This window comes from Zeus faber (assembly GCF_960531495.2).
Source record: "Zeus faber genome assembly, chromosome: 13".
NCBI classification, from domain to species: Eukaryota; Metazoa; Chordata; class Actinopteri; order Zeiformes; family Zeidae; genus Zeus; species Zeus faber.
This window is the reverse complement of record NC_137198.1, coordinates 15,600,707-15,611,300: the sequence shown is the minus strand read 5'-3', so window position 1 is coordinate 15,611,300 and position 10,594 is coordinate 15,600,707. Positions and strand designations below refer to the sequence as shown.

Below are 10,594 nucleotides of genomic sequence, written 5' to 3'. Positions count from 1 at the left end.
ATCACCAAAAAAACACTGTAAAAAGGATCTTTTCTCCATTACATTATTTCCTGCTCTGTAAAAAGTAGCACTAACAGTAGAATAAGCCGGGTGAAGACATTTCAAGTCAAAGAGTTTTTGACTTTAAATGTTGCGATTGTCTCATGTTTGTACTACACGGTTTGAAGTAAAAGCAATGTAACCCTTATAACCTGGAAGCTGGGGTTTTGTTTACAGTGGTTGTCATGGGGATTGAGCCCACTTTGTGGATCATACTTTTTCAGGTCATCTGCTTTATTGCGACAACGACATTTAACTTATTATTTCTTTTTTTATTTTATTTTTTTGGGATGGACCTCGCTGATGGTTCGAGCACTCTTCACCTTGAGTGTGGTCCGACAGGAAACGGGAGAGAACTGGGATGCCTTCGTGCGTGCAGGGCTGCACTAACTAGGCGGGTGTGCGCACGCTGCTTTCCTCAGCTGACGTTGTCAGTCTCTTAAGGCAATTTCCCACTGATGTTAGTTCTTCAAAGTTTTCCTTTACGTCGATCGCGTCATTGACATTCAACCAACTCTGTTTTAGAAAGCACTGCGCCACGTGCGCCAGAGATGGAGGGTGTGCGTGCGGGGATACTTGGACCGAGGCTGCATTGGCAAACACCTGCTCGCGTCATTTCTCACGCCTGTTCTTAAATCATTTTGACTTTCCCCGCAGCGTGGGATCTGACCTGGGATCCCGGGAGGCTCAACACTTCTCTTCCGCCTAAAAAAACCCCCCCCAAAAAAACACACTGGATACTGTGGAATTCATGGCGCAGAGTTTTATCGGTTGGTTGCGTGCGTCTGTCCACGCCCACCGTGAGTAGGTGACATTTTTACAGATCCATTCCCCTGCTTGTTAAAATCCTTTATTTAACTGAACCGGAACAGTTTTATTGTTGAAGTGTGAAACCTAACCTTTGGGGACTTTCTTTTGACCATTTAGGGTGAGTTGATCTGTTGATATTGGATGAAGAGAAACCAATTCTTGATATTTCATTGAAGCCTAAATGAAAATATGGGCTTTTCTTTTCTCTCCATCTTTCAAGGCCAAACGACGGAGACGCCATTATCCATCTTTCTACCAGGGAGCTTAAATATCGTGCACTGCATCTCCACGGCATACTGCAACTGGCAAAAAACACTGCCTCAGCCGAATGTGAAATGTTATTTATATTCGTAATAATAAAAATAGTATTATTTTTATTTGCGTAGTGCTATTCACAATGCCGAGAAATTTGGGATTAACAATGCACAAATCAAATACGATAGTAAATTATATTCTATACCAGGTGAATGAATGCAGGAAAAATAGTCACAATATATTCAATTTCCGAGAGGTTTATTGGCATTTTCTCCCCATTTTTGTTCGACAAATCTTCTGGAACGTTTTCAGGCTAAAACTATCCGAAAGAACGGCAGAAGTTGCAAACGCAGTTGACGTCTTGTTGGAACCGGGTCGTCACAAAGATCTCGTGGTTCAACTTTCATCCAAATCGATCCAGATGTGGAGCAGAAGTAAGCGGGAAAAACCCGCCAAATTTGACCCAAATTTAGCCAGGTGGTCGTGTGTCAGCGACATGACAAACTATCTGGAAAAGAACAACGGCAGAAGCTATAAACACGGTTCAAAAAAAACATGAATGCACAGAAACTCATGACCCCCTTGAGTGGAGTCCACCCGACTGGGCGAGTAAGTGATACGTTCATGTACCAGGAACACGTCGGAAAAATAGAACCCGTGAAATTGCAATTAGTAGTAATTGTAATAGCAGAAATATGGCAACGTTTTGCGTATTTCATGGAAAGGTAACCTATTGAAAATGTAGTCCAAGGAAAGAAGTCATTACTAAAATTACCTAAGTTTGATTACCTTCGTAAATCTCCGTAAATACATCACTTCAACCCTGTGACACAAACAGCCAGTCGTACAGCAGGTGCTTCCTTCGCTCTCTCCCCGGCCGCGGCGCTCTCCTTGAACTCAAATCGCATTCCTTCCCACCTGAGCCCGACGTGGCCTCCATACCCTGGAAAAGGAGAGCGATTAAAGAAAGAATCCGTGGTAGGAGAGAGTCCCTCCGTCCCTCTCAAAATGTCCCTGCATATAATCACAGAGCGCAGTAATATGTACCTAACATGACTAAACTGGAACCTGTGTTGCTGTCTGCGGCTATATTTATTATTATTTATTATTATTATTATTATTATTATTATTATTATTATTATTATTATTATTATTATTAATCATAATAATTTATTTATTTATTTATTTATTTATTTATTTATTTATTTATTTATTTATTTATTATATATTTTTTTATTATTATTATGTAAAAGTAACTGAGACTAGTGACTCAAGGGGTCCAGTTTATTCGTTTTAAGTACGTATTACAGTTTTCCGGGTGCTGTGAAACACAGCATAACTTACAAAAGTTACAAACACCATGTACTTATGCCTGGACCACTTAACATACGTCTCTGCATGTTGCTCTTCTGGCATTCAGTTTAAATATCCCTGCAGAACGGTGTTTTAAGAATTACGACCGTTCCTGGATGACGGAGTGCGGAAAGAAAAGAAAAGGTTGATTCCTCCAATGGTTCTTTGAACTTCCTGTGGTGCGAAAACACTTTTGGATGAAGATAGTTTCCTGGGTTTTGGAAAATGCAGCACAAGTTACAGTTTTCCGAGTTTCCTTTAAACGCAACCCCAGCTGAAGTTCAAGTCCAAGTTCAAGTTCAAGAGATTATTTGTCACATACGTACACATACGGTCGTACATATATGCAGTGAAATGTCATGACACCTGGTGATTACGCACAAGCTCTATAACCTCGAAAAATACTCAAATGTGCGTCATCGACACGCGGTGCTCGCGCAGGCGGCCGCAAGGGGCGGTGCCACAATCCCGATTCTGGGTTCTATAATTATATAATAGGATTAATTGTCTGTGTTGAATTAAATATACATCTAAATCCTCCTAAATGTGTTTACATTCATAACAGAATATGGAGGCCATTCATCATCTTGAATGATAGGAAAGTTTCCTTCAAAGGTTCTGTTGTTTCCCCTTTATTTCCAACGTTGCAATTACATACAGATCTTTTCTTGCTGAGATGTTCTTCCTGTATCCTCTTGAGTGGAGTTTTCCATAGTGTCTTGTCCACATGAACGTGGAGCGGTCCTATGACTGAATGTGACCTTACTGTTTGACGCTCCGAAAACAGGAACGGAAGCTGTTGCAGGAACAAGTTGTCTGTTTAGAGCTGCAATATACGGGGTCCAGTTTAGTCGTCTTAGATACGTATTACAGTTCTCCAGATTCTGTGCAATGTAGCACAAGTTACATTTTTTTTTGATTTTTACGACCACTCAGAGACGAAACCGTGGATTTATATGGCATTGGTTCATAATGTTACAAATTGACTGTTAACACGCCAATTTTCTTTCAATTTCTGGTGACTTTGAAAAGTTGTATTAATATTTCTTGATACAAATGTAGATTGGAGTAAATCAAACTTGGACGACAATAAGTTTGAAATGTACCGATTTCAGCCAGACCTCAACGACCATGGGTTTTTTGAATGGCGCTATATAAATTGAAGTCATTATTATTATTATTATTTTTATCAACCAATGATCATAACGACAAAATGGACCCTCAATGACAAAAAATCTCCAATAGGTCAGTTACAAATAACAATCATATAATATATTAATAGAATATAACAATATTTATAATAGCTGAGCTAGCAGCCCTTATTTTGTTTATAACTTGTAAAATAGAGTGCATTTGGAAATTTGGACAAGAAATGACAAGACATGTACTGTAAGATAATTGTTTTATGAAACAGGTGGCCAAAACGTCTGGACAAAATAATCAAACAAATATCACAGTATTTACAAAGATCACACGACAATAAATACGTGTATATTATTAAAATGGCAATATTAAGTAATGTGAAAAAAAAAGAAAAGAAAATGGACAACTTGTATTAAGTTGTGAATGTAAACAGTGTTTATAAACATTATTATAGGTAGTTGTTTAACAAAAAAAGACAATGTTTGGGATGCACATTTTTATAACGACAGCTTGACATTTGCGATGTATGTGTTACAAAAACGAAACCATCTTAACAAAGGTAAATAAAGAAATGATTCACCTTCATTTTTCCTTTTTTTACCATTTTCCCTAACTTGGTAATGTCAGTCACCATATTGTCATTGGTGTAGCTGACACGGAAGTAACCGCTTGTGATAAATTGTCGTTGGATGGCTGAAATGTTTGTCATTTCGTTGGTAATTGTGTATTTGACCAGGTAACGGTGCATGACAGGCATTGTAATAGTTACTGTGACATCCAGGCGAAGGTTGCATTGCATCATTGGTGACTTGTAGACTTCCACTGATGCTGCGGTTGTATCTCTCCCTGAGCTGGAATCTGTTACTGTTTTGACGGGTGTGGTCGTCATCGTCAGTGTTGAAATTTTCCTGACTTCCCCCACACTCAGAGCACGCACGTTTGTTGGTCAAATTAGTGGACGTTATTATGCCCGCTACTTCTAACAGTTCCTCCTCTGGGAGTTTCAGGCGAGTTTCGTTCTCTGCGGCAGATGAGCAGTCGTGTCTGCAATAATAACTGTAGAAATTGCAGTTTTGTTTCATGTGTTTCACGACCATGCGTCTTCATTTTTCTGGTGATTTCCTTCGTTTTCACTTATTGCAAATGATAACGCCCTAAAGAAGCAGTGACCATGGGCCACAATGGATTTTGTTTCACAAGGGTCGCCCATTAAAATAGCTTTATCTATTCCAAAATTATTATTTGAATGACAGATGTTGCATTGTAAACAAAGTTCATTTTGTGGATATATTGTCAAAGGAAGGAATTTAGCCTTTGTATTGTCAGATTCATTGACTATAATTACATCAGTTGAACTGATTTCTTTATTTTTTATCTTTAGTGCTGTCAGCAATATTTGAAGTTTTAACACATTTGTGTGTGACTTTTTTTTTTAAGTCATTTGTAGTAAATATGTTTTGTTTTTTTCTCAAACGATCACTTGTTTGTTGTGGTTCTTCATGACACACCCTGTATCTAGTTTCAGTATCTTCACCATTCATATGTTCATTCTGCATTTCTTCATTGTCTAAAACATTTTGGGTATGGCCAGTAGTGACAGTAAATGAGTGAGTTCTTATCTTGTCGTCTCTGGTACAGTTGCTGGCACAAAACATGAATCATTAACTTTATCTTTCATTTCTGCGGGGTGGAATCCATGTCTTTTGGTTTGCAGTATTCACCTGCTCGGCGTCAATAACATCTGTCTGTAGTCCAGTGATTTAAAATATCTGATGACTTTGACTGAATGACTTATCGGTATTACAGAAATGACGACAGACAGATGCAGTGTTGTCCCAGCCACAGAACTATTGGCGAGTCGTACCCGTGCAGCCCAAATGCAGACCACGATCGCTGCTGCAGACCTGCCAACCTTGGGAGAATATCACACATTAGGATATACCCCCAAAATGCATCATCTCTTAAAGTTTATGAACATGTTTACCAACTCGAGATGCACCGATTGCACTTTTCTTGGCCGATTCCTATTTGATTATTATATATTATAAGTCTGACCTGCAGATCCTGATTTGTGATCTGCTGTATGTCGATGACAAATACATCCCCTAATCTGATCACGCTCACGTGATTGGGCAGCTGCACAGACGAACTACCGCTGCAATTCAGTTACTACAATAGTGAGATTACTGATTTTGACACTGTTTGTTATTGTTCATTATTCGCGATGGAACAATAACAGAACATGAAACTGTCACCGAGTTCCACTAAAATAGAATATGGGACTGTCACCAAGTTTCAGCAGAACTCAACCTGTAACTGGACACAATATATAACTAACATGGACATGTCCAGTTCAAACTTCAACTGAAAGTCTATTTCACTCCGAGTGCAAATATGGCTGGGCCCGTAATAATTATAATAATAATATTTTAAATTGTATTCTATATATTGTTTTAAAATAATATTTATAATTATAACAGAAATAATAATAATAATCATTTTTATTATTTAATTGTTTTTATTATCATAATAATAATAATAATAATAATAACAATAATAATAATAATTGTTATTATGATTATGATTATGATTATAATAATAATTATTATTATTATCATCCTCATCTTCATCATCATCACTTCACTATATAATAAGTACATCGTCTGACTTCTAAAACCTTCTCAACCGCTCCGACGCACGTTCGTCGTTTTTCGTCAATATTCGCCAAAAACGCGGAAGTATGAAAAGCTCGGCTGTTGTGTTTTCTCTGCAGCAGCAGCAGCGGCGGCGGCGGCAGCTTCCATGCGCCGCGAAGCAGCAGCAGCAGCAGCAGCGATTCACACTCAGCGTTTATCGTCCGGACCCATCTTCGCCTGTCGCGATTCCTATTTCGGGGTTTGATCCGATCGTCGGAGGCTCGGCGTTGCGCGACGTACCGACTTAAATTCGGCGGTGTCGGCCGCTCGGTGTCGCCGGCCTACACCGGTGCGGTCGCAGTAGTTTCGGGGGCTTGTCATCCCTTTCCCAGAAGAGGCGCGGGGCGGGGATTAGTCTCTTTTTATTTTTTATTTATTTGTTTTTTGTCTCTTGGTGTTGATCTCGCCATTCGGGAGCAAATGGAGAGAGCGGACGCCAGCTCGGAGCTCCAGTCCAGACTGTCCTCCCTGTCCGTGTCCTCCTTCCCCGGGATCACGCCGAACGACGGACCGCTGGACAGGTAACCTGTTGCGGCAGCAAGAGCCCACTTCCAATTGCGATTAAATTGAATCGCGATTTCAATTGATCATATCGAGTCTCTGTATCATATAGGATTAAAAAAAAACAACCCAATTGTGTGAATCTATCTGTGGCATAAGTCTTATATTTACACTGTCAGTGTCGGAAAACATAGAAATTCAGCCTCAACCCATCTGATGGAGACGCACTGTAGTTGACCTTTGATTTATGGCAAGGTTTCCAAATATTGGCTCAAATTTGACGCGAATTTGGGATGGGAACCGTATTGTTTCCGGAATACCGCGGTTTTTCAACAACATCGCGATTTCCTCGATTAATCGGGATCGAGTGACTACAGCTCTACTTGCTTGATCTTTGGTGGAGCTGGAAATGTGAACACTGGGCGTTTGCATGTGAATGATTCAACCCAAAAAAAACAAAAAACCGACGTGCGCTGTTAATATGACTTATGCATTTGTCTGCCCAGGCTACAGAGCACAGATCTGTCGCAGGATTATTCCATCAGCAAACCTGGAATGGATCCGACCTCCGGCTCGGGGGCTTCCGGGAAGCACGATGAAGTAATTTCTTTGGCGTTTGGCATTTGTTGACCGTAAATAGGACGCGGCGATCTCACAAAAATAGACCTTTAACATTATAATCTTCTGTGGTCTGCTTGCTTTCAGGGTGATCCGGAGACGCCGGCGGAGCAGAGCCCGGGGGGAGAGGCTGAGGAGAGCAGCTCCGCAGGGGGCTGCCGGCTCTCCGGCGAGATTAAAGGTGATGGCCTGCTGGGTGAGCCGCCCGGGAGGTTTCCTACCTTGCATCTTTAATGCGGTTCCAAACATCAATTATCAATGTGTTTTATTAAGTAACCCACGGATGAAACTAATAATCTGTCTGATGGAAACAATTCTCGTGTGATATTATGCTCCCCGTCTCGACACGTTTCAATTTGTGGCATTTCCACAAAAAGCCCAAATGCCACCCCTGAAGCCTCCGGCGACGTGGACGTCGGCCACGATCAAAGAGCTGAAGGCCAAGCTGCGTCCGGAGAAGGATAGCATGGTGACGGTGTACAGGGGGGACATTATGACCGTCCACGTCCCGACCGTCCCCGAGTGCAAGCGGGTGTGCTGGGAGTTCGCCACGGACGGCTACGACATCGGCTTCGGCATTTATTTCGACTGGACGCCCGTGGACAGCCGCTCCATCACCGTCCACATCAGCGAGTCCAGCGACGACGAGGAGGAGGAGCTGGAAGGTCAGTGGGCGTTTCGGAATTTCAGAATGCCTGAAAGGAGCCGCGACGACCTCCCGACCCGCCCGCGAATCGAGTCAGTCAACATCGACAGGGCGGCGAATTACAAACGGATTGGGTCGTAATTCAAGTGATTTAAAAAAATCTGACGCCGCCTACTGTATGTGTTAATGATTGATTTTGAGGTGTTTGTCTTGTCTGTTGACCGTGTGACGTGGGGCTCTGTGTTGCAGGACCGGTCAGCAGCGGCGACGTGGAGAAAGGCTCCAAAACGGTGACCAGCTCCAATCTGGGAGAAATCCTCCCCGTGTTCCGCCAGGACAGCCACCTGTCCGTCCAAGGGGGTAGTCACGAATTTCCAGGTGAAGGCACTTACCTCCTGAAGTTTGACAACTCCTACTCACTTTGGCGAAATAAAACCCTCTACTATAGGGTATATTACAGTGCCTGAGAATGTTAGGTCGTCCAGGAACGCGCGAGTCCCCCCCCCCCCCCCCCCCCCCCCCCCAAAAAAAAAACAAGTAAACTCCCGAAGAACTATGAACTATTTTTGATTCTTTACTTGGTTAAGAAAAAACAAAACAAAACAAAACCTAACAAACGGAATAAGTAATGATTATCTATAGGCACATCTATTTTTTACCATGCCTCGAGGCCATGTGCAGTTTTTAAGAGCAGAGAATTTTAAATTCAACACTTGCTTGAATATCTTATTCAAATAGATTTTATGAAGCCTTGCAGAAGTGCCATGTGCCCATACGCTTCCTGTGCAGTCGACTAAAGCGTCCATCACAATTGTATATCGTCTGCAAGTGTCTTTTTTTTTTTTTTTTTTTTTTCTGTGGTAGCACAATCAGGGAACACGCGTGGAAGATTATTTTCCGGGGCCAGGTGCTGAGGCAGAAATAGGAGTCGTTTTGTTTTTTTTTCCTGTTTGTTTTGTGCGTGCACCTTGTATGATTGTGACCTCATTTGCTTTGGTTCCTCACCTGTATTCACCTGTATTGCTTATTGATGAAACATAGTTGTTTTTTTTTTTGTTTTTTTTTAATCATTTTAATTTAATGTATTCATGTTGCGCTTTTTGGAAATGTAATAATCTACTAATACTGTTCCAGTGGAGTCTGGTGCTTCACCTCTGTCGTGTCTTTGGTGCCGTGTCGAACCGAGCGATGTCAGGAAAACGCTCCATCCGCCCGTGAGGATATTGAATGTTCTGTAGCAAGTGGTAAAGTGAAGCAGAGTGTTTAGCAGTCTGTTTTTTTATGACACAAATAAAAGCCGTCCCTTATCACATAAGGCTCTTATTATGTAAGATAGATTCAATATTTGCAGTTGCCTTGCTCCCATGATGTGGTTCGTGAGCCGAGCTAAGAGGGGGTTGTTGGGCCACCACCGCCGCCCGGGTCTTTCATATATCTCTGTCAATTAACCACAAAACGTTTATTTTGTTGTATTTTTTATTTTTATTTTTATTTTTGTTACATCTGCTTCACCGTCTGGTGTAGTTTCACAACACCCCCCATTTGGTTTTCACAAGACCCCCCCCCCCCCCCACACACACACCCCAACCTGGTTCCATTGACAATATATCTTCCAATGTCCCGGAACGATGGTCTTTACCTCACCTCAAGCCGCGCTGTACGTGCATGTCTCCAAAGATATCCATGATTCTTTTGCTGCTACTGATGTATACAACTTGTTTGCGCCCGATTTAATTCTTCCCGGTTGATGGCTTCACTGTACTTCTGAGTCATGTCAAAGTTTATTTCTGAAATTTGTATTCCATAATAAAGATAATATTCTCGATGTAAATGAGACGCAATCTAGTGTGGAGCATGGTTTTGTTTTTATTTTAAAGCCGAGTGCTGGATGGTGGAGGATAAATCCCCATGATCAGAGGTTGGATCCCAGTTGAGCAGTTGTCTTTGTGTCACCAAAGACCGCGTAGCCTCGTCTCTGTTCCAGGATTAGAAGGCGCTTGACACGCACGGGACCATTAGTCCCGTGTGCTTCCATTAAGTTGGGGGCACCGGGGGTATTGATGTAATTGTTACACAGGTTGTGATGAAACCGGCTTTATTCTCAGCTCTCCCCTCGGGCTCTCCCCCCCCCAGAGCCCCCCAGAGTCCCCGGAATCACATCTAGTGCCGACGCGGCCCCTTCAGTTTCTTTAAAGTGGCCGTCCATAACACTGTCCCCACTGGGCGGATTACCCAGCGAGACCCAAGAGTTGAACGCTTTGGAAACCATTGTTTGCTTGTCAATAGCCGGGTTTTCGCCTTCGCCGTCGCTCTAACGCCGTCGCCTATTTTTCTTGGTCCCTCGAGAGGGCGGGGATATGGTTTTTTGTTTGTTGTTTTTTTCCCGCCTTTTATTCTTTTGGTCAATGTTCATCCTTATCGGCCAGCGCTAGCCCCGCTGCTCGCTCACTGCGCGTGCCCCATCTTTGCGTTGTAAAGGCGGACCCCGCCACCAACGACGGTAACAGCATAGAGAGGCGCACTTTTTCAAAAA

General features: G+C 42.2%; 1 protein-coding gene across 1 annotated transcript; it reads left to right on the top strand.

Moving 5' to 3' along the window:
- Window positions 1–7,341: 7,341 nt before the first annotated feature.
- On the top strand, window positions 7,342–9,879 carry tmed8 (transmembrane p24 trafficking protein 8). The gene is made up of 5 exons (XM_080011841.1): window positions 7,342–7,397; window positions 7,503–7,596; window positions 7,793–8,080; window positions 8,311–8,439; window positions 9,196–9,879. Exons 1-5 carry the CDS (start codon window positions 7,353–7,355, stop codon window positions 9,297–9,299), a joined length of 660 nt encoding a protein of 219 aa, XP_079867967.1. The 5' UTR covers window positions 7,342–7,352; the 3' UTR covers window positions 9,300–9,879.
- The last annotated feature ends 715 nt before the right edge of the window (window positions 9,880–10,594 follow it).

What these genes read in the sequence shown, in the direction of transcription:
- tmed8 (XM_080011841.1), top strand. Translation starts at nt 7,353, where the DNA reads ATGGATCCGACCTCCGGCTCGGGGGCTTCCGGGAAGCACGATGAA. An exon ending in CTTCCGGGAAGCACGATGAA is followed by an intron (nt 7,398 to 7,502) that starts GTAATTTCTTTG and finishes GCTTGCTTTCAG; the next exon opens with GGTGATCCGGAGACGCCGGC. An exon ending in GGGTAGTCACGAATTTCCAG is followed by an intron (nt 8,440 to 9,195) that starts GTGAAGGCACTT and finishes ATACTGTTCCAG; the next exon opens with TGGAGTCTGGTGCTTCACCT.